The sequence below is a fragment of the Tinamus guttatus genome, unplaced genomic scaffold, assembly GCF_059628265.1.
Source record: "Tinamus guttatus ecotype Peru unplaced genomic scaffold, ASM5962826v1 Tinamus_guttatus_pri_ptg000314l, whole genome shotgun sequence".
Lineage (NCBI taxonomy): Eukaryota > Metazoa > Chordata > Aves > Tinamiformes > Tinamidae > Tinamus > Tinamus guttatus.
In genome coordinates this window covers 5,815,765-5,842,748 of record NW_028288848.1, presented here as the reverse complement: position 1 = coordinate 5,842,748, position 26,984 = coordinate 5,815,765, and the positions used below count along the sequence as shown (strand labels likewise).

Genomic DNA, 26,984 nt, shown 5'->3' with positions numbered 1-26,984 from the left:
TGTGACTGGGATTTCAGTGTTATCTATCTTACAAATATATGTGCAAGGAATGGGAAGGGAGCTGTCAGTCTTTAGTTACATTCAGTTCTGATTTCCTGGCACTTCGGTAGAAAATTATGAGAATATTAATTTTTATTCCTGCTGCCACTTGCTGCTGCCACTTCCCTGGGTACCTCAGAGACTGTTGGTATTATATTTATTACTTCATATTTACAATATTCTATTACAATCAAATATGTCAGAAGCACCGAGCTGACCTTGGCCGCCTTTAATGCCGATTTGTTTTTACGAGGGCAGCATTAAGGTTCTGACTTAACAAAGGAATATTTCTAAACCACTTGCATCTGTATTTTAAGTCTCAAATTGTTATTTTGGCTTGTAGCTGTCATTTCAGCTAAAAACTCTGTGTGGCTGGAAACCTTCATAAATTACCATCCGTCCTTGTGTTGGAGACTAAAAGCGGAGAGTTACTGAAATGCAAAGGAAACCTAATTTCTTGAAAAACTGAGTCATGGCAAGATTGAGAAGCTGGAAGAAAATAATCTGGTATTTATTTACTGTAGTTAACAAAGAAATCCTCCCTGTTTAGATTGAGGTGTGCTTTTGGTCGTCCTACTATCCAGCAGGAGTGGAAAAGTATGTAATAATCTGAATGCACTCAATATTTGGTCCAGGACAGGGCTGAATTGCCACACTTTGATAATTCATCGGAGATTTGTCCCAAAAAAGTGGTTGTCATTAACAATTGTTAGTTTGCACAAATAGGATGGCTTTATCTGTATTATTTTTCCCTCATTATGAGGAAATTAAAATATATTAAGGTGTCCGATTATGAAACTTCTCATTTTATCTACCATAGATCTGAATTTTGTTTTAATGTATATATTTACCAACATTAATATACTAAACTGTCAGTAAAAATATGTAAAGTCTTCTAGTCATAGAAGTTTTGGTGTAACATGTGCATGACAGTCTGGCTTTGTGGAGCGAAGCTGCAAGCTGTTGCTAGCCCTGTTGCCCAAGAAGTATTTAGATATTAGTAAGATCTGGTGCTGGTCAAACAGAACGTGCACGTTTCAAGGTGTCCCAGTGTGGGTTTGTGTCAGGCTGCCAGGCTGGCTTTCCTGAGGTGCTCCGTGCAAGGAAGGACTTTTGGGGCTTGTGTTGATCAAGATAGCAGTGTGGGTGCACGCTCCTTATCCGAGGGGATGGGCCAGTGGGAATGAATGCCATGCTGCAGCGCAGACCTGAAAAGGTGTCTCCTGCTATCCTGGGAAGAATGTCTCTCATTTCCACTCTGGGGTGTAGTCTAACATGGCAATCTCAATGTTACATGTGGCAGGTGATGTTCTTTTCTCCCTTGTGGGACTGCATTTGTCCCTTGCCCTCTACCTCTTCCTCCAGCAGAGAGCTATAGGTGAGAGTGCTCCAGGCTTGCTTCCTCCTCCATCCAGAAAGGCTGCTCAGGTTTCCCTTCCAAGCTGTTCCTTGTAGATGGGACAGGATGGACCAGCCTTTGGAAAGCTGGAGGCCTTTGGGTCCCCTCCCTACACCTTCTGGAGGAGGCAAGTCAAGCAGGACCCACCAAGTACTGAACTTCCCCAGGAGCTGTTGCTGTGGTGGGGCGAAGGCAGCGGGGATGGCAGCGGGCCGGGCGATGCTCCCGCACGGCGTCTGCCTGTTGGAGCCACAGGAATGTGGGCGAGATGCTCTCCTCGCCCTCCTCCTCGCGCCTCTGGGGTGAGGCTCCTTGTTAGTTCAAAAAGTGAAGAGTATTTTCTATCCCAGAACACCCACAGAAGCAGGAAAGCTAAATATACTGCTCTTAAAGCCTCAGACAAGCTAATTTTGGTCTTCTCATTGTTCCCCACATCTTCTGTGCTGCTGCACTGACATCCCTCGCAAATTGAAGGCCAACCGTGGTTTGGTTTGGTTTTGTTTTTTCAGTCTTCCTTCCATCCACATTTTAACTTTTCTTATGAAGTTTATCTCTGATCAAAGGATATTAACAGATTCCTTATTTTTTTGGTTTTATAAATTTGGCTTAAAATATGCGCTTAGCAGAAACTTGGCAAACACTGTGTGCAAACATTTGGAATGGGATAGAGGAAATCACTTGGCTGTTAAAAAATTACATATGGGAAAGTCACATGGAGCTTTGTGCTTTATTTATAATTCTGCAAAGTCCTCTTCTAATTTGAAAAAGTAGAAAAGACTAAATAGCGGCTTCTGGAAAGCAAACGGCTAGATTTTTTCCATGAGTATTTTTAACATAAGCATGAACTTCACAGATTGTAATGTTCTTTCCTCCTTAAATGTGTATATACATTATATATTTAGCTTTCAGGATATATAGCATGGCTAAACTAACATTGCTATGAAAACCTTAAATTCAGCAGTTTCTTGCTTCTTAAAAATCTAATTGTGAGGTTATAGGAGATGTTTTGTTTTCATTTAGTATATACAGTAGTGAGCTTCCAGAAAGTTAACGGGATTTATGGTAAGTGTACCCAGTGGGAAACCGTATGCCTTTCACCTTTGTCTTCTAATAAAGGATAAAAATATTTCTTTTAAAATAGCTTTTCCAGAAGAAAACTAGTTTTAAACCTTATGGAATGTTTAAGAACTGAGGTGGGATTTTCAGCCTCGCCTGTACCCATGGACAGCTTCCCATTAGAAGTCCATGGAATAACATTATTATGAACAGTGCAAGCAGCAGAGGTCTGCCTGGATGGAAGGTTCTGGTGTTCTGCTGGAATTGCTGAATGTGGCAGATCTTTGGTAGAAAGGCACTTAATGTTGTACTTGGAGCCATTAGGCTACAGACACTCCACAAAATGTTTTACATCCTATATGTTACTATTTTCCTGGACATAAAAATTCCCTGGAAAGATTGGAGAATATGCGGCAGAGGATATTTTAAGTTCCTAAGATTTATCCACAATTTTATAGGTCACTAAAGCTCAACTGTCTCATAAAGAAATGATTACAAAATGAGTATTTGATGCAATTCTTAATGTGTATATGTCAGGGGAATATGCTGGGTAGTGTCCTCTTTTCTAGATTTCAGATTTTCATGTTTTTGCTGGCTGTTGGCCACTCTGAGATGTACATCACTATTTCGAACCATCTTTCTGATTTAAATTTGGTTATTACATGAACCTCAAGTGTTCAAGAATGCTTTTGGGTCATGAACTCTATTGGGGGGGGGGGGAAAACATGTCAAAAGTGTTACGTTCTTGACAGATTGTCTGAATCTGTGCTTTGAAGTAGAAAAAGGAGTCGTTTTACTGCTATTCCTCTAAGAAGCCCTCCTGAAAAGAACAAATCTTTGTCCTTCTTGAAGATGCCAGGATTTCCAAGAGCTCTCGTCTTCCACGTACCTTCCTGCCAAGGATGAATCTCTCTTGTGCAAAGGTACTGCTTGGTGCTAGGCATAATCCAGGCAAAACTGGGGCCGGGGGGGCTGCAGCGTTCTGCTCCTTGGGCTGGCATTAGCATTTTCTACCTTTTCTGTATTTCTGGTGTCTGTGGTGGCAGCAGGGCGCCTTGCTTGTGCAATCAGCCAGGCTGGGGCACAACTCTAAAATAAATCAAAGCCTCTCGGCCACCAGCTTGTCCTTCAGAAGCAAATTTTCTTTCTGAGTGTACTGTTACTTTGTGAAGTACCAGGATTTATAGACCGGCCAGGGTGGATCTGGCAGGTATCACTCAAGTGACAGCCACATGTCTGTGTACATCCAGATATCTTGCTGCTCATCTAGGTGAGAGAGAAAAGAAGCAGAGAGCCTGCATGGAAGCGTGGTGAGAGCTGCCATACCCAGGAAAAAGATTTGGAGGCGAGTTGTATTTTGTAGCCTACAAGAGCCCTGGAGCATCCTTCACTCCCAGGGAGTTGGGAAGGAGCTTTCTGTTAGTGCGCACGTGAGCTGTGTAGTGACTGTGTGTTGGAGAACTAAACCTGCTCCACATAGTTTCCAGGAATTTCAGCTTGGCAGGAACTCGGACTTCAGCAAATAATCCCACTGTGTGCTGACACCTTAAAGTGACAGCCTGACTTTATCATTTATGCTGAATTCCTTCCACAAATGGTGTATATATATATGTTTTAAGCAGTCTACCATTTTTCTTTCTCATACCAGATCTGCATTTTTTAAAGGATCTTGTAATTTTTTTTTGTATTATCATTTGTTGAGGGTTAGAATCACTTATTAAATTCAGTCTACCAAAACTAAAAGGACAGTAAAGGCTCTGCTGTTCATACAGTCCACCTTTCGGTGTAATAGCTGTATTGCAGCTAGCAAGGAACACTCAAAGGCATAAGAAGAGGCTCTGCAATGATGCCATTAGAGGTAAACAGTGAAAGACTGTGTTAATCCATAATTTAACAGTTTAACAGGGGAAGCGAAAAAGGAGTAACTCGGTAATAGAGACTGAAAGGGCCTGGTGTTGGCTTTTTTTCTTTTCTTTTTTTATTTTTTCCCTCCCTGTGCATCAGCGGAAAAAATAAGAGAACACTCAAACTCCTAGTCATAATTCAACACTGATTAAAATGAGTACTAAATATAAAGGGATCACAGTAAAGAAGAGAATAAGCAAAGAACAGTTAAAAAATTGTGAAGTCAATAGAGCCTGTTGAAATTTACCCTGGAGAACTTGGGGATGGAGGCAGAGCAGTTTCTGAATTTAGTAGTTTTCTTTGAGACTTGCAGAGAACACGCTGCTGCATAACCTCCTTTTTTTTGAAAGGAAGAGGGTAAAAATAAATTAAAAAGGACCTCTGTATTATACTCGGCTCAACCTCAGTCTCCAGTGAAGTACTGGAACAAATTTTTTAATTGTTCCAATTTATATTTATTCCAATTTATATGCATCTATGACATGAAAAGAAACAACTGTTGTGGCTTCATGGGGAAGAGCATCATGAAAAGATGCGACGTGGCCCGTGCAGTGGGTTGGCTCAGCCTGCCCTGTGCGAGGGAGCACGTCCCTTGCAGGATGTGGAGCAGGGATCCGCGTCTGGCTGACAGGGTGACTGTTGGAAAAGACCTTCTGTCTTCTCCACTGCTTTATAAGCTGTTCTGAGAAGTTTTCCAGTGATGAGTTGTCCTGCTTTTAATGGCAAATAACAAAAATTACTGCCTTATCTGCAACAGGGCCCCGAGTCAGCGTTAACAGCAGAGAACTTTCTTTTTCAGGAACACCGTGCACTGGAACAGCTTGCCTGCTGTGGCAGTGGGATCGCTGCTGAGCCCAGGCTTTTTAAGAATGAGCTAGACAAATGTTGATGCTTTAGGTACAGCAAGTCCTTTCCAGAGTAATTTGATTGACTGGGTGATTTCTCCAGCCTGGTGCCTCTGGGACTGTGGCTTTCATTTCTGAGCAGTCCTGACATCTCAAGCCCCTGTGAAGGAAGAAGTGCTGAAAGGAGCACACTTCAATAGGCAGGCTGTAATTAAATCCTGCTCACAAAAGTTGTTGTTCCTCCCCGAGTTCTTTATGTCCCTTTGGAGGCATTGTCACCTGGAAGGAGCCTCTTTCGCTGGTCTAATGATTTTTGCAAACTGAGAGTCTGATCTTTGCAATGAAATCCCTGGGGAATTTTGTCATTTGTTTTCAGCAAAGGAAGGCTGAACTTGGTTTTCTAAAGTAGATGTTCAGATTTGCTATTTCCCAAGTTACCCACTTCAGGGGAAAAATATTGTTTAAGAGCCTATGTTGTGTCAGAAGTGGATATTTCTAAAAATTGAAAGGACTTTCTTGCCTTAGAGTGAGTTTGTTTATTCAGTAGGCATCCACACATCTTTGAGTTTTCTGAGCACTGAGGATAAAAAATAAGTGGTTTATGACAGTGTTTTTGCAATATTTACTGTTTTACTAGATAATTAGCCACACTACCTTCCTGAAAAATGGAGAGATGTCTATCCAGTTTTGGTATGGTTTGGTGTTGTAGTGTCTGAAGAAACTTGAGCTCAATACCCATTTGCCTTAAGCTGATGCATCTCGACTATTTGGTTTATGCTATGGGAGAATCAGAAAGAAAAGAATGGTTGCAAAAATAAGAGGCTACCGGTATTTTGACCAAGAGTGAATGCATGTCCAAAAGCAAGACATTAAGGCAGGAAAATCCAAGCACAAAGCGCTCTTTCCCCAGCCTCCCCCGTGCTGCAGAGGAATGCAGGGAGCAGGTACGTCGGCATGGGTCACCTCGTCCTCCTTCCGCGCGAGCCGTGGGAGCGTTCCCTTTATCTGCCAGCAGAATAACGAGCACTAATGGAAATTACAGCAGTTGGGGTAAGATAATACCCATAAAGGCAGGCTATACTGATCAGTGTTTCGTCTTGAGATAAAGCTGAAATGAGTTTTTAATTGTTGGGCATTTAACTGCGCTAAACAAAGCATGCGTGTGCACGCAAGTGGAGCGTGTGTTACCTGCGTGCCCAAGGGAAAACCATGCTGATATCGTGAAGGCAGGAGAGCAAAGAGCTGAAGGCACCTGCCCTTGGAATGGCAGAACTGCCTGGCCTGCGAGTGCGTCGCCAAAACTGGCTGTGCTTCGAGGTGCCGCGAGCGCTTTTAATGCTTTTAATGCGAGGCGCAAAGGGCGCAATAGCAGCGACGCTCGCACGGCGCTTCCTCTTAGCCACCTCGAGCACCCTGGGTTAACTGCTGCTTGTCCAGGAGCTGCCTTGTGCACAGCCAATATTTGGGTAACTGGTGTCAGCACTGCTGGGCATACAGAGGGTGTTAGGATCCTGCTAATGCTGATGCTATAGCATCTCAAACAACTTTCTGCCTCTCTGTTGTAGAAAGGGGATCTGCAGGTGAGTGGAGGAGCTGGTAGTCGGAGGCACTGAAGCCTTGTGTGCTTGGATAGAACTGATTTCATTTGTGCCTGGAAAACTAGACCCGGGAGCTCTCAGCTTTAGGCAGTTGATGTTTTCTGAGGCCTTTCTTGCTCGAGGAGATGCCAAAAGCACTTTGTGTTGGTCAGCGGAGCAACAAGGAGCCTGGGCTTTGGGACTTGCCTCGTCTTCTCTGTGACGCTGGGAGCCAAAGCAGAACCAGTGTTGTAACAGAGCGCAGATTAGGCTTTAAGATCTTGACGTTTCTTGCTATTTCTTAGACATGAGTAAATTCAAGCTTGGATCTGCACTTAAACATGTTTGTCAGTCTCTCTTCCTCATTTTTAGCTGATAGTTTACTGTTTCAAAAAGAGCTGAGTTCATATTTCTCTCTTCCAAGTATTCAGATTGCTTCTGAACGTCACACTTACTCAAGTTTGAAAATATGAGTGCCTTTGCGAGGAGGCTTTCTGAAGTGGCTTTTCCCTGAAGACGCCTGCTTTAAAAAGTTTCTGGAAGTAGAACTTAAGATCCAATCACCCTCTTAGTGTTTTGTCTAGTGATTTAAAAGTGAGGTCTTTAATACTGTTGTGCTGTGGTCTTTCAAATGCTTGCGGTATTGAACTTTCTTAATAGTCAAACTTGTGGTTTCCTTTTGTTCTTCACTTTGGCTCTTTGAAGATGTATGCATAGATACCTTCATGCTGTTCATTTTGGGAAAGGAGATCCATCCTTTCTGTGCTTGTGCTGAGTGGAAAGACTTCCCTCACTATTTGTGCCAGGGCTTAACCACAACTCTGAGCCTCCACCTTCTTCTAGTGGTTTAATTTTCTGCTAGAAATCATGTAAAACCGTAGATACTGCCCAGCCCATCAGGTTGACAGGCTGTTAGCTTCTGGAATTCTGTATTCCAATCCAGAGTTTTTAGGAGGAAAAAGCAACTCAGTTGAAGTCATTTGTGGTTTGTGTGTCACAAAGCCACTCATCTTTGCAGCCCAGGAACCAGGTATTGCTGGGGATGGTGCCACAGCCCAGCCTGGAGCGCAGAGTCCAGGGCAGGAGTGGCAAGGAGCTCCATGCTGCACGTGCACCAGGCAGCTTTGCCTCAACAGAACCTGTAGGATCCTCCTTTGCGGTGCAGCCTTACCTTTCCCAGCACCCTGACGGGTACCCTGTTTTGATAATAACTGCTGATGCCTTTTTTTTCCCCAAGTTATTTCCCAGAAAATCTGATCCCTTCACAGAAGGGTATAGACTCTATAGAGCTGGGCTCTGCTGGAAACAGAAACTTATTTCTTAGAACTCGGTTGGAGAACGTCTTTCTTGTAAAGGCAGCTGAAGGAAACAGGACTTCGGGGTTTATTGGGGCTTTTAAAAATGCACGTAAAAAGAACCTACCCAAAAAGCAGAGAACAGACTAAAGATAAGGAGGGTCACGTGGCATTTCATCATCAGGATACACTCAGAGACAGAAGTCTGAAGCACAGGAGGGTCAGGGATCAGCCAAATTCCATCGCCTTGACCAAGCCTTCTGCTTCTGCTGTGGACGTGCTTCTGTCATAGTTGGGTACAGCAGTGGCAGGGCGGCATCCCAGATGATTGCTCCGAACACGAATCCCCCTCTTTGAGGACTTGTAAGTTCAAATGATGTCTGCTGGCATAATTGCCTATTGCCTCAGACGCTGATGAAAAATCCCCTTCCTAGGATCTCACAGGGTCATTTGGCACAATATTGCCCTCTGAAGTCTAAAAGCTATAGAGGAGCAAAGAAGAAAATAACCTTGAAATCAGTGCTTGTTACCCCAGTAGTTGTGCCGTTAGCTTTGGCAACTCCTATCTCAACAATAAAACCAGCTGCCATTTTGGCTCCAAGACAGGCAGACTTGGCATAAACCCCTCTGGCACTGAAAAACGGCTTCGTGGGAGCTGGCACCAACGCTGTGAAACAAGGGTAAGGCCCAAGGGAAATGCCGAGCAGACATGAGATGGTTGCTAAAAATAGCGTGTTGCTGTCATCGGCAGAGGAAACAAATGGCACTTCTAAGAGTAGGGCATCAAAGATCTTCATCAAGGTTGTGCTGGTGAGCAAACTAGCACTGGCAGCCTGGGGACAAGGCTGTCTACTATGATGATGTGACCAAGGGACACGCACATGCTGTATTTTTGGTACCTGCATGGTGCAAGCCTCTAAAATGAGAACAGACGCTTGCCATCTTGATCCCACGTTTAGGGGATCTTGTTACTGTTTACAGACTCTGCCTTCCTCGCTGTCTAGAGCAGGTTGTCTCCTCTTGAGCCATTACTGAAGGTCTTGTTTGCACACGCAGGCGTAGGGAAAATGGGAGTTGTAGTGCCAAAAAGCAAGGAGCCATCCTGGTGTCCCTGTGCCATCCCGGACGTGCCAGCCTTCCTGGAGACAGTCTCTTCAAATGTTGAACAGCTGATATCTCCCCTCCTCCCAGCAAGCTCTGCATAAGAGAGGAGGCTTTTCAGGGAATTTGTTATATCCACGTCAGTCTAAAACTGGTGCCTGACGTCAGTGCCCCAAACCTGGGGACACTAGTGAGAGAGAGCTGACTCTGTCCCCACTGAAGCAGTTTATATCAGCTCTGAACAGGACAATTTTCGCTTGTTAGTCACGGAGGAAGCAGGGGACTAAAGACTTTAAAGCTTTTTAGGACCTCCAGGCTTGCCAAGCTGGTCTGGATATTGAAACAGTGGTCATATAAGTCTTGCAAATAATCTTGCAAGGTCTCACATTACAACTGCATTGGCTTGGCCATAACTGTTGCTGCGAAGGAAAGTGTGCTGGACCTGTAGTTGTCATTTGTTGCTCCTTTTTAGAAAAAAAGCAGCAAGAAATGGTGTTACTGAGGGCTCAAAACTTAAAGCTACCCTTGGCAAAAACTATTCAGGGATCTCAGAGGCATTTGAATTTTGCATTGCTGGCACTCCCGTCAATTAAATGTCAGAGGTGGTAGGAGTGTCTGGAGCAGCTTGGCTATTGCCTGGTTTTGTTTTCCCCATCAGATGACTGTGGGAGAGGATTCCCATCGGATATCTCTTCCAGTTCCGCCCTTTTTCGGCTCCGCATCCTTTCTTGGGCATGTGGTGCATCCTTGCACTTGTCCTCTTGCTGCAATTGCTGCTGCAGTTGCTGTTCCAGATTAGATAAGGATCGAGCACGAACTGTTGCCATTTGGGCTCCCTGCAACCCCGTGCATGTTTTGAGGTGCACTGTCTGCTCCTCTGTGTGTAACCTCAGAGACACAGCGCACAGGCGACGGCAATGAGGTTCAAATGCACCGTCCCTATTAGCTTTTCAGTAAGCTACAGAAGTGTCTTGCAGATCTAAAGCACCAAGTTGACAGAAGCAGTAATAGACTGCAGAAAAGAGGTAGTTGCCCAAGAATAGACTCTCACCTTTGCAAGCCCTTGTGCTTCATTGCGTGCAAAAACTGACTGTTTGGACAGACGGGGTGCAGCACAGGCTCACATGTCTGTTCCAGTGTGAGCTGGAATTATTCTTTCTTTAACAGCAAAGTCACTTTAGCCTCACGAACCGTAAATACAAGTGACTTCGGTGTCGTTGCTTGCTTTGTAGTTGAACTGCACACAAATAGGAGACCTTCTTTGCCCCACTGCTGAAGAATGCAATGACGCTGGGTGTGAAGGGGGCTGCCTGCAGGGTTTGTTTGTACCACATATCCTGTAAGCACTAGGCAGGTGTAACTGTGCTGGGATACTGTCAAGTATCGCCTGTCTTATGTTCCTGTTTGTCCTCTGCAGCTCATTAATGATGTTCTCTGTGGACATTGCCAAAGCTATACGTTATATGAACCAGGGGCACCTGCTTCTTGTGTCGGAAAGTTGTCCTCCTCCCGCACTGGTGCGATGGAGCGGGTGCGCAGCCCTTCACCTCCCCGCAGCCAGCAACAAGCGGGCGACTTCACGGGCAGCCGAGAGGCGCCAGGCAGCAGAGCTCGCCTTGCACCAGGCATCTCCGACACCTCGTGCCGTCTCCACAGGCACACGGGCCCCTGTGGAATTCTTGCTTTCCAGGCAGGTGGAGTTTGGTTATTACTGGCCATGTTGCCTTATTTCAGGGGAATGGAGGTCTGCTTTTAATATGCCTTTCTATATGCTTGTCTTTCGCTTCTCCCTTTATTCCCGGAATCATATCCAGGATTGGGAATATAGTGACGTCAGCTCAGGCTTTTGCCCATGCAGTTTTGAATGTGTCTGACAAGTCTGTGTTATTACAGTTCCTGCACCAAGGATGCTCCTCTTACCAACATGAAGGTAGCAGAGCTGAACTGGGGTAAATGGAAGAGCCTTAGGTGCAATTGCTCCAGCCTGCATAGTTGCACTGTCATCTTTTTAGAAACATATTGTCGTTTAACTGAGGGGATATTACACATCACCCACATCTGCTCCAAATCTGCTTCTGCCTAGTGCTCTAAATATGGTGCTACTGAGATTACCCTTGTGCTCCAAGCTTGGCAGATAAAGACTGTGCAACTTCACTTTTATTTCAGTTATATTGTCATAACTGGATCTTCTAAATGTCAAGCTATATCTTTGTGGCTCATCGAATGGAGAGTGCATCTTGCACATTACTAAACCAGCTCACAAGCATCTTGTACCAAATAGTGAAGGTTGGCCCAAACAACTTTCTCCATCTACTTACACATTAATAACTGAGATAAAAGGGAAATGGCAAAAACTAGTTTGTTCCGTTCATTATATCTTGGATAGAGGCACAACAAATCCTAGAGAAATAAGTGGCTTTTACAGGTGCAAAGTTCCAGTTTTGCATAAAGGAAGGGAAATCCACGCTGAGCCTGCCTTAATGCTATTACTTTCCTTAAAATAATTATTCTTTCAAGTCTGAGTGTTTCCAAGCAGAGGGTAATAGAAAATCAGAAGGCTTTCAGAAACGGGCAGCAGACAGCTGGAGGCTTTGGGAAAGATCCTACATTGAGAGCATCATGAAGATACTATCTTGTAAAAGATATCAAACAGGTACACAGTAATGAACGGGTGAGGAGGTAGATGGGGACCTCTGTTCCCACTTGTTAATAATGTGAAGCCAGATTAGAAGGTGGTGAATTCACTACTCATGAAAGGATCTTTTTGTTCGCAGCCACTGTCTATGCGGCTCATTGCCATGGGATAGATCACTGGGGCTGGGACTTCTGAATTTGAAAAAGAGGAGGGAGGGAATGGTATAAATCAGAATATCCAGGCAATTGCAGAGATTAGGAGAACTGAAATGTTTTGAAAAGGCTGGCAAGTATGTTGATTTATAAGGTATGAGCTAGCTGCTCCAGCTGCTGAGGCTAGGGAGGAAAATTTTCTACCTCTGCAGAGGTAGTACCAGCAAGTACCCAGCAGCGTATTCCGCTTGGGCCACTGGCCGCTGTCACCAGCCGCTGCAGGAGAAGGGCGGCTGCTGCCTTCCTGGGGTCTGGTAACCCCCGCCTGCCAGCCATCCTCTCAGGATTGGTAATTTGGCACCTAAACTGGCATGCCTTGGCTTTCCTGAGGCCTTGGATACCCTTTGTGTGTTGATTAGATGTGGAATGAGGCTTTGCCTCCCAAGTGGGCCTTCCGGTCCCTCGGGCAGGTGGCATCTGGACCTGCTGCACGGGCCCAGCCCCGGCAGCCAGGACTGCGCTCGCGGCCACCAAAATGGACTACTTCAAAGGGCAGCGTAAGGCCATGGAGAGGTTCCTGAAACAGAAAGCTGCCCTCTTACGTCATTGCTGTTTATCTATGTAATTGGGAAAGCGAAGGGTGCGAGCTTGTTTCATCCAAAAGCTGGAAAATCCCGTTACCTTGCTCATGCTCCTTAACGCTGGCATTTTGTATCCTTCAGGAAATTACTTAGCGCCTGTTTTCTTGGCGGAAAAACACAGCCATGCTTGCTTTAAATCCACCATATAAACATGTCATTTAAAGCAGTTGAAAATAAGCTTGAAAGCGTCCCAACCCGCCGCGGTGTTAACTTGTGCTAAAGGGTGGTGCATGCGGGATGGATGAGAGCAGCTGCCCAGTAACCAGAAGCACCCAAAAAAAAAAAAAAAAAAAAAAAAAAAGGAGGTTGCTGAACTTCTAAAATAGAGGTATAAAAGGGAGTTAAATTTAGAGTCCCTTCTGCAGTGTCATCTCCTGTGCTGCCGTGGGACTTGCTGTCCTCCTTGCTCATGGGAGGACAAACACCAAATGCCAGCCGGCCCCTTCCAACATGATAAATGTGTTTATGGGGCTCGGCGGTCGCTGGCACGAAGGCGAGCTCAGGGGAAAGCCGTCCGCAGGGAGGGAGAGTGAAATGTCCCCTCGGCTCCCGCTTGAGCAGCTGATACTGTTGAGAGGGGGGGAATCGCCGCCGGTTCTCCGGTGGGACAGCTCTTAGCTGGGCAAGCAGCGCCGTGAGAGCTGCACCGAGAAACTGAAGGTGGTGATAGCAGAGTGGTGAGGGTCTGGGAGGGCTTTAATGCAGTCCCTGGGGTGTTTGGAGGCCCTGCTTTGCTGGGGCTCCTGCGAGCTGCACTGAGGCATTAAGTCTACTGCTGAGGCAAAAGCTTCTTCCTTCAGCGGCACCTAAGCCCCAGTGAGGCTCGCTGGCTGCTTGCCGTGTTTTTAGGGGGTTTCTCTGCGGGCAGCACCCGGTGCGGGCTCGCTGTGACGGGGTCCCGGGCAGGCAGCGCTGCTGAACGCACCTCCTCCTCCGCTCACAGCCAGAGCAGCCGCTGTCCTGAGGTCCCGGCTCGTGCGTTTGCTTTTTTGTTTGTTTTGCTGCTTTTTTTTTTTTCCCTTTTTTTTTTTTTTTTTTTTTTTCTTCAGAGCTGCCCGACCTGATGTCATTTCCCTCTTGCAAACAGCCCAGCTCGTCTGCGTCTGAGATATGTCACGGGGGGCGGTGGGAGGAGGAGGAGGAGGGGGAGCCAGCGAGCGCGGGCCGCGGCCCCGGCCCCTGTTTACTTTGCATTCCCAGCCGAGGAAGCCCTGGGTTAAATAGGATCGCGGCGCGCGCTGCCCGCAGCAGCCGAGGAAATGGTTCCCGTGGGGCTTTAAATGCCGCTGTTCCCAGGCGCTGGCGTGGACGATGAGCCTGCAGCATGCCTTTCCTGTTGGGTCTCAGACAGGTAACCGGCTTCGGCTCCTTCAGCTGCAGGATGCAACTTATTTCCTTCTTTTTAATAAGGAAATGACTTCTGGCTCTCGCAGACGAGCCGGTGTGCACAGCGCTTCCCCAGCAGCGGTGCCGGCTCGGGCAGCGCGATTGCTCAAGAGCTGCTTTTTCACTTGCAAGGAAGGAGCAGAACAGCTCGTCGGGAAAGGCTCCGCTCTCGGCTTGCTCCCGCTGTAGGATTAGCAGCGGGGCGGCTCCTTCTCTAGTTCTTCTGGAGAGTTTCTCCCTGGTTGGTTTTTAAGGGTGTTTTCCACAGCGCTTAATACAGGAACATGTTTACATTACTTGAAAGCCCGTGCCAAACTTCTGAACAGTTTTCTTGTGTGGACAATATTGTGAATGCTTATATATGTTTTAATATATCTGTAGCACTATCTCTAGCTCATCTTTTGCCAAGGTCGCCAAACAGAAAGCAGAAATATGCTGTGAGCCCAGGTTTGGCGACTTACTGAATGTTCTGGGCAGCTTCTGCTTGGGGGGAAAAAAAAAAAAAAAAAAACTTGAGATAATTTAGTAGCTGGTAATATAGAGAGGAATGAGAAACGGTAGCAAGCGCCCAGCTGCTGCCTGCCTGCCACAGGGTGCCAACTATTTGTTCTTGGGCTTCGGGGAGAGCAAACCCTTTTTTTGGTCTGGGAGGCATGTTGGGGGGAGTCTAACAGTAAACTCTTTCCAGGCCTGCTGGGATCTGTAATCCACAATAAATAGATATTACGTGATAGCAGAGCGCTGCAAAGGGTTTCTTGTTTGAATTAAAATTTCAAGCTGTATCTGAAGCGTGTTTTAAACCTCCTCCTTTGTGTGGCTTTGAAACAAAGGCAAAAGGGCTTGCAACACACTGCTGAGCAAACACTGCTGTCTCTTTTCCCTTATCAGCTTAGTTTTGGGTGAAATGCAGCTTCCCCCTTCACTCCCACCCTGCTGATTTGACAACAGTTTTACATAAGGAGCTACCTCTTGCACGATGACCTTCTGCAGCTGAATGCAATAGCTGTAGTGACAGCTCCCTTGTGAGCACGCAGGGTGGAGAGTCTTCCCTGAAAATCCAGGAGCCGACCCAAGGGAGGCAAGTCGGGCACAAAGAGCAGTTTTGGGGCACCCTCAGCGGGCTTAAAAGTTCCCATTTGGGCTACTATCATGGCAGTGTTTTTGTAGGGGGAATGTTTCTGGGTTTCAAAAGCCTTTTGGGATCAGAAGGTGCAAAACCGAAAGTCAGGTGAACTTCAGCTTTGTTTGCTCCAGCTGTGACCACTGGTCTGTCTCAGGGGTTAAGTGGTTTTTATTTTTCTTTCTTTTTTTCTTTTTTCTACTTCTTTTCCTCTGCTTGCAACTTTTTTAGCATGGACACAGGGGCAGATACAGGAAACAGAAAAAGATGTTGCCCCAAGACCAGCTGAGCAAAGCCCTTGGTTATTTTTATCACCTGCTGAGGCTAATGGTGGGAAAGAGCTGCTTGGGGAGGTGCTGGAGCATGGATTTTAATCATTTTTCATCCTAGGAAACCTAAATGTTTAGGACTGTGTCCTGTAATAGTCAAAAGTTTCTTTGCTCGCTTCCCAGAGGAGGGAATGATTGTTAGTGAGCAGCGCAACTTAATTAAAATAGTGGGAGGAACTTGGGAACATCTCATTGTGCACCTGCATCTGTGCTTACCCCTGGACTGCAAACTTTGGGGTGTCTGGGATGTCTTGTTTAATGTAATTATTCGTTTTGGCCGTTTCCAAAGGGAACAGTAGCGGAGCCCGGGATCAGGCTTTCCAAGGCCCGGAGCGCGGTGTTGCATCATGGCAGGTGGGCTACTGAATGCCCCATAACTTTTAAGCTTTTAAGCCGTTCTACATGCCTGGCTTGGTTGGTAGATGGTGGTTTCATGTCAGCATGTATGGCCAGCAGCATTTGATTCGCTGTGTTAAGGAGAAAGAAACAATGATCTTACAGTTCTTTACTATTATTTTTTTTCAGAAGTGCATGTTGCAAAGCGGATGATGCTTAGATGCCTAAAAGCCAGGTCAGCTCTCCGACGTCAGCGTGACGTGGGTGTGTTTTTAAAGCTCCCGTCGCAGGAAACGGGACTGGAGGATCCCGGCTTCCAGTTTTAAGTGAGCGTTTCCCCTTATGGCTGCAAGTGGAAGCTCGGACATGCGTGCGCAATTCCATGCGTGTACCCAAAAAGCCAGCAGTACAAAAAGGTTAACGCGGCGCATTTTGTTTTTTAAGTTTTCCTTTTAAGCTCTGGGGTTTTCAGCGTTGTCAGCTGGTCGGTGGCTCGCGAGGGCGCAGGCTCCGGGCTGCGGTTTCCTGGAAGCCGTCGCTGGTGCAGGGCCGGGCGGCAGCTCGGAAGCTTCTAGCAGGAGTAAACACACTCCCGTGCTGGAAACGGCCCTCCTCGGAGCCCGAGAGCGAAACGGGCAATAAACAGAAATGAAACCAGCTCTTACTAAAGCGTGTCAGCGTGGCCGTGATCTTTGAAAGGACAGCGTCCCTTTAGACATAGTGCGAGCGTTTCTCCGAGGTAAATGGCTGCAGTAAACCCATTTGTTCCTCGGATAAAGGCTGATACAACCTTGGAGGTTCAGCACCTTTTCAGGGTAAAGATGTATTTGCTGTGGTGGTTAACCTTGACGTTTTGAATACGATTCTGCTGCTGCTGACGTTAGCAAAGCGACAAACATTGTGGATTAGACTTCAACATTTGGAGATCTTTACTGTGCCCGGACCAGTTTGGAGGTGGAGTTCCTCCTATTTATTATACTTTAAGTAAGTATCTCGATGTTTGTGTGTAATGCAGGTTTCTCCTCCACGTTCAGGACACTAAACTTTGTGGAGGGTGTGCCCTGCCCTGACCTAATCTCTCTGCTGGCCTCAGCTGGCTGTCCGGAGCCTCGCAGGAATTTGTGCCTGTGCTGCTGGCAGATACAGATACCTGCGCTGCCCCGCGCAACTAAAGCCGCTTTCACCGCTGCCAAAGCTGCGTGGCTTTCTTCAGTTCACGTTACCAAAGGCACCTACCAAAAATGATTTTTTGTTTGTTTTTAACATTGCAAAGTTCTAACATTTTACCTCTTTTATGAGGTTGGGCATTGCAGTCTAGCACAGTCTTTGTCCACCAGTTGCTCAAGTGCCTTATCTGCACAGGGGCTCTCGTTGTCTTTCTGTCTTGCTCATCTTCTGCATGTGTTTGCCCTGTCAGGAGCTGTTGGGCAGGGCTGACAAGCTCTAGTGATAGCTCAGCATATGAACTTGGGTAAGAGCCAAGGGGTAAACCTAAATAGCAGGATTAAATACAGGTTTTTCTGCTTGTTGTTACCCGCATATATTTAAGATAAGGATAATCACTTCCATTCTCCTGCTTCTCTTTCTCTAGATAATTAAATAGTAGGTATGGTTCAAACTCTGTGAGCTGCTCAAAATACATAGTTTTTGTTTTGTCTTTCTGAAGGTTGTGTCATCTCCACTCCTTTGTTCTTTGCAATGACTAAGAAAAAATGTTTATCATTTAGGTTGTGATCATAGATAAGGGCAGGAGTTTGAAAGCATTTATAATATGGCATGAACTTGTGAAATAAAACCAGGTTTTGGCTGGTTGAGAAACAGGGGAAGGGCAGTCTTAAATTAGACTGGCAGCATAAAATATTTTTGGTCACTTGCTTAAATCTGCTCTGCTACATTGTCATGGGTGCGGCTAGGTGCCAAAAGCAAAGGGCTGCTGCCTGCAAGCAATGCAATTAGTAAATAAATCTGACCTAGTTATTTTATTTATTTAAATGAGTGCTTATTACCAAAGTCCACTATGAGAAGAGCTCTGAAGCTGGAAGATCAAGAGCGGTAGCCGGTTTGGGCCTCAGTCTTCTCAAAACCAGTAGCAATGTGGGAGATGGGAGGCCAGAAGTCTCCCTGCAGCCACGTCCCGCTGCCGGTGCCTGCATCCTACCCAGGTGAGCAGGAACAGGTAGCACGTCAGGCTGAGCAGCAGCAAGGCTCACGTAAATACAGGGCACTCTTATTAGGGTAACGGAGGCAGGAGTCCTGTGGTAACAGGAGATGCAGCAGAGGGCTAAAATGGTGATTAGATCTCGGTGGTATCGGCTGCTGCTGGGTTTAGTTACCTGGGCAGTGGCAGCTGAGGAGCCAGCGTGGTAGGTGATTTGCTGCCAGCCCCGCTCCTCGCAGTGCAGCCTTGCAGTTTCTTGCTTAAGTTGCACGGACTTATTTGCAGGCTGGAAAATGGCCACAGTGGTCTTGGGTTTGCTCAGCTTCACTATTCTCCTTTTTGACATTGTTACCAGATTAATTGTTTTTTTTTTCCTTTTATTTATTTATTTTAACTGGAAGCGTGTTTTGCAATCCTGTGATCCTTTTTACTGTAATAATACTTTCTTGTCAGTCAACTGTCATTTGCTTCCATTTCCTGTGTTGGATCTGGAATTCTAACACAGACTTAGGGGTATTAAACCCAACCATTTAATACTGGATTAGTTACAAAAGTAGCAATAATTTTGTGCCCCCTTTAATAAGGAGGTCTGATTCCACCCTTCCTTGCTATGAGCGGCACTTCAGGCACCCCACAGATCTGCCCGAGCTCCTCCTATCTTGGTCATGCCCCACATTTTGACCTTTAACATGTCACGTAGGCTTCCCGCAGAGATCCAATGCTAGACTGAAAGGTGGAGAAAAGAACTGGCTTTTATCCCTGACGCTGACGCTAGTGTCTGCTGTAGCTTCAGACGTGACAGCATATGGCACTGCCTTGACTTCTCCCTGTATCAACCTCACCGGATATTTTAAGGTTTATTTGTAAAGCACTTGACAGGGAAAGCGATACATTGGTCAAATGCCAATGTATCAACGGAGCTATAAGTTAAAAATCATTTTGTTTTTATACAAAGTTGTCTTAAGTCTGTCAATCACGAAAAGGAAAAACGAATCCAAATCATATCTGAACTACAGGGAGATTCTCCACTGCCATGAGGTCTTCCCAATTCCCCTGTTTTTCCAAGAAAAAGCTTTACCAAGTTCATCAAATCCTCTCTGTTAGACTGGGTGGGGAGAGAACGAGGAGAGCTGGGGTCAGGCTCCAAGGCTGTAGACGCTTCCCTTTGAAAATTCCCATAGTTTTGAGGCCTGTGACTGCAGTTTCCCAGATTTGGGCCAGCTCCAAGGATGATGCTGGCGAGGCAGCGACGCACCTACAGCCCAGGGCGCGTGCCGCTCGGCAGGGCAAGGCCAGCTCCGTGAAGCAAGCTGGAAATCTCTGGGGCTTGCAGGAGGGAGATAACGGGCGGCATGTTCAGGCTTCTGAGTTGCCCAACAGGAACATTCCGCGTTTTCGGAGGCGAACGTTCTTGGAGAACAGACCCGCGTAGACGCTGCTTAGTAATCCTGTCCGGAGGCGCCTGCAGTGAGCTGGCGGGGAGGGACGCGCTTGTCTGGACAACCAAAGAGCAGGACTGTCTTTCAGCGGGGAGGGAATGTCCTGTGTGGGAATGCCGTAGCCAGGCTGGAAGAAAGTGCTATGGGAAGAAACCCTCCTCCTTCCTTTCCCCCCTCTTTCTTAAGACTAGTTAAGGAAAACAATGAACCCCCTTTTTAGCAGTTCAATGAAATCTCCAAGCTATTAAGCACAATTAAAGACATAGTTATAGGTACTATTAGAAATGGAAACTAGGAGCACAGACAGGTAGTAAAATGTGAATCTTCCAGTTTTGCTTCTATGAGATTTTTTTTTCCCCATATTTCCAGGTTTCTTATGTACAAAACTGCTCTCTCAATGCTATGCCTTGTTCATACCTGCTGGTGTGGAAGAGGAGACTGTACTTTAAAAGTACTTGTGATAATATGTCCTGGAGACAATATTCAGAATATAGATAACTACTTCACTAATATCTCTTAAGTAGTTTTAATTTGCAGCATATAGCATGAAGAATGAATGGGAGAATTAAGTAAAAATAATGCAACGATGATGGTATGAAAGGTACCGACGGGGATTTAATTATCAAATCAAAGCTTAATCAAAGTGCTTGTCAGTACTTAAGTTCCTAACAAAACATGGCATGGGTTGTGTCATGGCCTGCAGTGAAGGCAGTACGTAGCCTCTCCCTTTGCTTGCACAACAGTGGAAGAAAATGTTCAACCAACCCTTCACAGAAATGGTTTTTGACTCAAGGGGGAAGAGGATAGGAGACTGAAGCACTTGATCCAAGGGAGACATCTGTAATATTGACCACAGCCTATTCTCCTACTGGAATCTTTGTTTATTAGACTTCTTCTTAAGACTTGGTGCCTTTACCTTTAACTTCCCCCATGCTGAGTTGAGTAACCCAACCTTGAAGGTAGCCAGGCCCAGAGCAGGGGGTTAGAGCACATGACCTGCTGGGAGCCTTTCCAAATTAAATTATTCTGTGAAACTGTTTGGAAACAAGTGTGACAGTTGTGGATCTGGCACAGGGGACGCAGTCTGGCAGCTCCCGCATTCCCAGAAACGTATCCGTGGCGGAGCTGGCAGAGCTGCACAGAGGCTCCAGGAGGAGCTGCCTGTCCCACCTGCTCCTGGTAGGGGCCACCCGGCCCCGAGGAGCTGCTGGTGGCTGCCTGCCCGGGGCTTGCAAACCCGGGGCTGCCTCGAGGTGCCGAGGAAGACGCTTTCCTCGGCCGGTATCTACAGTGGCTGCAAACACTAAGCTTAAAACAAGCCTTGAACGCAGCCAGTTCAACTCTTAAATAGGAAAGCAGGGTTCTTTTGAGGCTGGACAGGAACAGCCTGCAGCAAACCGACCTCTTTTGGGGATTTTCTCCCAACAGCCTGGGCCATCCCTTCCTAGGCGTGTTTGCCAGCCGGGCTGGCGAGAAGCAGCCCTGGGTATGGCCATATGGCACGGTGGGAAGGTCACCTTAAATCCAGCGAGTGTGGCAAGAGGGAGTCAGGAAGTTCAAGTTAATGGATGGTAGGGTGGAAGCCTCGGAAAATAAGACTGCTTCAAGGTGGTCTTAAGTGGGGGAAATTTAGTGATGTTGCTGTTAGAAGTTGCTGCTGCCAACAGACAGGAACGTGCCCCCGAGCACTGCTGCGTTTTGAAGGAGGCAACGTTGAATGGAGCAAAACTTTTAGAATGAGCGTAGGTTGGGTGGTCAAGGACAAACAGTGCCGTGATGCAAGGGAGTGCCTGGCATGGCACTGGGACTCTGTTCTTTCACCAGCTCCAGTGATTCATTTGCTTGTTCAACGGGCTGCATTGATCTTCATGTGTCACGACCGCAGACCTCAGCTGGGAACTTTCTGCCTTATGGATTATCAACAGGATTGCAGTTTTGCAACTGGATCTTAATTTCTCAATTCTGTTGATGTGAGAGCCAAAATCTAGCTTGTTCTTCAGTTGCATTAGTTCGGCAAGGCCAACAAAAGTGTGGAAAAGTGTAAATAACTAGTAAGAACAGATAAGAGTAGGTATGCGTGTCCTATTTCTAGTTCTTTTGCTGACTATAATTACTCTTTTTTTGAATGAATGTTGTGCCTGAAGCAGAAAACGCCGTGCTAGCTCAGCAGTCTCCACCAAAAGTCACTATCGGGCATCGTAATTCGAGCCAGAGAGCACCTTTTTACCCTGAAGATGTTGTGTCTGTTACTGAGGGATGGCATTTCAAGAGAATAATATAAAATGCCTGCTTGAGGCTCGTGCAGCGGAGCGGTTTGACTGGCTTGTCCAGCGAGACGCTCCTCCCGCGCTGGAAACGGAGCGGCAGCTCCTCTGCCTTGGTGCCATGGATGCTTCCCGGAGTATTTTGTGTTCAGGATGTCTTGGGAGGAGCTGAGCCCTCACCCTGCACAGTCAAAAACCCACTCCAAAGCCAGAGTGACTTCCTATGGGAGGGAAAAAAAAGTCAAAATGCTGGCCTTGCACAGATCCCAGGGTAGGAGTCTCCTTACGAAAAAGAGGGAGCTGGGCTTCACTTGCATCATTACCGCCTATTATAGTTTGTGTATTTACTGAAGTGGTGAAAGAACACTTGTTTAAAGAAGGGGGGGAAAAAGTGCAATAAAATACACAGGGATGTTGATAACCTGTGAGCCATGTTCGATATCAAGAACAATGGCAATTCCTTTCTTGGAAACTTGGCCTCTAAAGCTGCACTTGTTTTGGTTATGAAGTTTGAACAAATCCTGTTTTAAGGCTGCCTTACTCTATGCTTTTGTTTTGTCTTTGTAGTTTTTTTTTTCCTGCACGTAGTACAGGGCTCTCTCCATTGAAACCACTGTCCTGCATCGTTTGTTTGGTGAGGTGACCTGGGGAAAGGTCTGTAACTTAAAGCAGGCTTTATATTTTGCACCTGTAATAATTGCACAGAGGCAACAGGGACTGTGGCAGTGGTGCACTTGGTGTGAAATGTTAAAACAGGGCACCCAGCAAGTGTGGAGACTCACCCGGGAGGGTGTTATGGAAGGTGAAATGTTGCCTTCATTTAAGGTGGGGGGAGCAGACCCAGAGCCTGCAGCCTGGCTTTGCTGCTCTTCCCGTTTCTTTTTTGTTTTGTTTTAAAGGAGGTACTTATAAAGCCAATGCTTTCAATACATCTTTCAGTATAAATCCCCACACACATCTTTTCCTTATGAAAATTATGCAAAGATTTTGGACTTTGTTACAGGTTTATTTGCAACATCAATGTATTTTCTTGTGATCTTTTTTTTTTTTTTTTTTTTTTTTTTTTTTTGAGATCCTCTTCTGTTTTCTAACTTGCAGGTTGCTCCAACACCCATTAGAAGAGGTGTATACCCCAACCTATGAAAGTGTTTGTTTTCTTCTCCTATTTTGTACTTTTTGCCACCCATGTTTTCAGACTAGTCAAAGCAGGAGAACGCGGCTGCGTGTGAAGCAGCTCTGCGTTGAGGGGCACGGGGAGCTCCCAGCGTAGCTCCTTCCCATCCCTTGAGTGTCCTGAGGACTGCGAGGTGACAGAGCACAGCTGATTTGGCCCTGCGCCTAGAATACTTTCCTGTTCTAGGAAGAATTTCTTCAGGAATGCTGATCTTTTATAAAGTGCATGGCTAATGGTGAAGGAATCATTCTAGATTGGAATCTTGCAGGAACATACTGTAATTATCGTTTAGATCTAAATGAATCCAAGCAGCCCTTTCCCAAGTTGTTATGTTCTGTTTGTGAATGCATTTCCTCCACTTGGCATTCGGCCCCAGTAACGCAGCAATATTGTGTAAAACATGGGACAAACAACATCTCTTTAAGAGAATGCCTGGCTCCCAAAGCAGCGTAACTGTAATAGAAAAGGAGAGGGCTGGTAAGAAAGCAACTCTTCCTAGCTGCTAAAATGGTGCAACTCTTGAGTTTGGAGATGTGGGAGTTTCTTATGAATGGTCGTGGTTACTCTTTAGTGATCCCGAGCTATGTGTTAATCTCTTTGTGTATTTTCCCAGGACCGTAACTTGTGTTTTTCAAAATGCTTAAAGGTGCTTGGGCAAAAGGTACAATATATTTACAGAAGATGTTGACAAAACATTTTAAAAGTGTGTCTGTTTAATTTTAGGACAAGGAAACCTGCATGGGTGTCAACAATCAAAGTTACATATGTGAAACGGGCCACTGTTGTGGACAGTCCCAGTGTTGCAACTACTACTATGAACTCTGGTGTAAGTCCTTCCTTTCTGCATGGCTTCCTTTCCTACACTGCATGGCTCATACTCCAAGCCTGGCTTGTGTCCCGGGGGATATTGTGTTGAGCCCTTGTTACGCGTTGCCGTAGCATTTAACTGCAGCCCCAGCTGGCACTGACCTGATGTGACGAGGGACATAGGGCTCTTGGAACTGGCATCGCCTGCCCTTGCGGGGAGTGACGGACCTTCCTACCATGCACAGGACCAGAGGCTTGCTCCTTGGTTTGGGCAGTATTGCTGAGATAACTCAAAATAACTTTGTAGATGCGTGGGGAAAACGCTTGAAAAAAAGGTACCAACAAGGACAACTCTTGAGCTTGACACTCAACCAGCGAATTAATTAAATTACTTTCATCTTACTGTTTATTTGCAAGAACAACAGTTTACATGTGACTAATCTTTTTAAAGCTGCCCTCTCAAGCAAGGCGGGGAAGGACTGTTATTCCTTACAGGAAACACTCAACTTGGAGCCCAGATCCTTGAGTAAATTTTATTGTTTTGAGAGTAGCTGAGTACTGTGAGGAACATACAGTGCCTGTTTTAACCCTTGCTGACTTCTGGGCATTCCCCCATCACCTGGAATATAAAACTTTCCTTTTAGAGAGTGGTTAAGTGAATATACCTGCTAAGTCTTTTCAGAGGTCATCAGGCCAGTCAAAGCAGGTCAGCAAGACCCTGTCGAGGGTATAGAGGGGGGGAAAAGGGAAATAAGAAATGCTGCGTTTGGAAGGCAGGCTTCTAGAGCAGCGTCTGACCTGAAGGTGCCTGCCTGGCCCATGGAGGAACATAAGGGGTTTTGAATATTGATGTCCATAAGCTGTTGTACTGCTGTTATACTGCTAGGAACCATCTGAGGAGACATCCGTGCGCTTGGAATATGGTATTCTGCCCCATGTCACCAGTCTGTAATGGGGGGGGGGTTAATTCCTTGCTGCACGTGTGGCATCTTGTAGTTTTTACTGTTCTGCCTACTCAATCCCAGTGCTATGAGAGCAGTGTCCCTTCTCGAAGTAACGCGTAAATGGAAACGTATTGTACGTGCAGGAGGAGCGCGCTTAACCTGGGCCCAAGGGCAGGCTTCCTGCTTTAGTCTGGAAACCTGCTCTTACTTTTGCACATAACCAGTGAAGCTTGGGGGACGTGACTGCGAGTAGAGCAAGACTGGAACAGGCTTGAAGAGGCACCATGAGTCAGTGCAGTGCTTGGCTGCGTGGATCCTAACGGCAGGGTCTGAGCGTTGCTGGTGTTTCGTGGAGCTCTCCCAGCACCTTCGTTTTCAGGCATCTCCAGGCAGTTCAAGAAATGATTCAGGATGGGTAGGGTCGCTCCAGGGACCTCTGCATGCAGAAAGGCCTGAGCACGTGGCCTCCTTGGGCCGACTGGGTCGGATCGAGCAGTCAGCAGTGCTGGCCGAGCAGGTGGCTGGAGCCTGCTCAGATGTATGGGATTCGTGGATAAAAAGTAGGGAAGGTCAAATCCTGTTTTGGATTTGTGTGGGTGGGAATGTACAGGAAGAGGCCTGTATCCAAGGGCTTATATACTCTATGGCAAGCAGGAGCTAAATTCAGCAGCAGCGCCGAGTGCAGCTGCACACTGAAGCAGTTGCGTAGTTGCCATATTTCTCCCATATACATCTTGAAAGAGGCTTCACTGAAACACACATAAACAATGCGGGCAAAACAATAGCTCCCTGCTATTTTCCTGAAATGATTAAATTGTCTTTGTGTGATACAGGTTTTTATATTTGACAGTGTCTGGCTGCATCATAAAACTTTTTGGAAGGGAGGAAAAAAACCAAAGCAGAGTTTATTGCAGGGAAAGAGAATATTTCAGGCTTCTTTCTAGGGCAAGGACACAAGTCAGTTGGAGATCATGGAACAAATGTATTGATGGCACACGCTGATGAACGAGTCCTTGGGGAGAAGGGGTAACTCCGACATTCGCGTTCCTTCTGCATTGCAGAAAGCGCCTTGTACCATGCGGAGATGAGGAGGGCCAGGCAAACATGAGCTGAATTCTTCTGGGCTTTCTGCAGATTTGGGCAAATTCCCATCCCTGACTTAAAATCTGTTAAAATTTTCAGAGCTTTTTTGCCACACTAGGTGTTAGAAACTGGGATTCCTGGCCTTTTTTGGAAGGGATCAGGGAAACCTTTTAAATGAGAGGTCATATTCTGCAGCCTCACGGGACCACGGCCACAGCATTCATGTCTCATCCCAGGAATTGTTGGAGCTCTGGTATGAGCGTGTGGTGAAGCACACGTAACCCCTCAAGGTGAAGAGCAGTGATAGTTTATGCAAACAGGCTTCATAAAAGCAGCGAAGTGTTGGTGTGGCCAGCAAGAGCCTTACACGCTGGGGAATAGATTAGCTCTTCAAAAGTTAATAATAACTTTTGCTAATGAGCAGGGATGTTAGCAACACTTTTTAAGTATGGCTTCATGCTTGTTCTGCATTTTGATTTTAACCAGTGTTAAAATGTACTTGTACTAAAGCGGCTTTGGAGACGTCGCAGCTCCTCCTGACCTTTTCAGACCACCCATATTATTGTGTGCTTGGAAACAAGGCTTCTTGGTAGCCCTGCTGACTTAAATCCTTTATTTATTTAGCACTGCAGCTTAGTTGGGAGGAGCAGCCTTGGAAGTGGAAAGGAAAACTGGTCCGTCTTCCCTAGAGCTGCCTTTGAAACGCAGTCCTGTCCATGTGAGGATTTCCCATAAAAAGGATCTTGTTGCTGTTTAAGAGCTGGAGGGAAGATTCTTAAAAATGGCAAAATTTCTAGGCAGCAAGTGAAAGGTGTGCAGGAATCATACAGCAGTCCCTGAAGGTAGGGGAGAATAGGATGCAAAATCCAGGTATTATTTGCTAAGGGGTGGAGCGGAGGAATGGAGAATGTGACATGCCAAGCAGGTGGACAGCCTGTGTTTAAAATTAGATAACAGCTTGGTTCAGATTCCCCACCCATCTCTTACTGTGTTGTCAAATACAAATAAAAAAACACTGTGTTCTCAAATAATAGAACTATATGCAAGTTTAATAATATAGCTGTATAAAGGTCTAATTAATTCTTAGCTCAAGCTGGAGTTGGGTGTGGTAGTTCCATGGGAAAGCATGAAAAAATCCACTAGGAATAAAGCTGTCCTATTTTCTTGGAAAAGGGTTTTAAAAAGCAAAAGTGTGTGCATGGGGAGTAGGATTTGCTGTTGAATTTCCCCACAGGAGTTTGGGGGCAGGTTGAGCTGCTTGTACTTTTTGGACTAACAAGTTCTTTGGGCTCCCTGGAG

General features: G+C 46.1%; 1 protein-coding gene across 2 annotated transcripts in view; it reads left to right on the top strand.

The window, feature by feature from the left end:
- WBP1L (WW domain binding protein 1 like) overlaps window positions 1–26,984 on the top strand; it is a 55,460-nt gene that overhangs the window by 17,858 nt on the left and 10,618 nt on the right. Inside the window, exons 1-2 of one of the 2 annotated variants that reach the window (XM_088528670.1) lie at window positions 13,830–13,996; window positions 23,575–23,677. In XM_088528670.1, the coding sequence (XP_088384796.1) occupies window positions 13,970–13,996; window positions 23,575–23,677 (130 nt within the window). In that variant the 5' untranslated portion in view covers window positions 13,830–13,969. Of the gene's footprint in view, window positions 1–13,829; window positions 13,997–23,574; window positions 23,678–26,984 lie in introns of those variants that run through there. The other variant, XM_088528669.1, reaches the window with a different exon arrangement.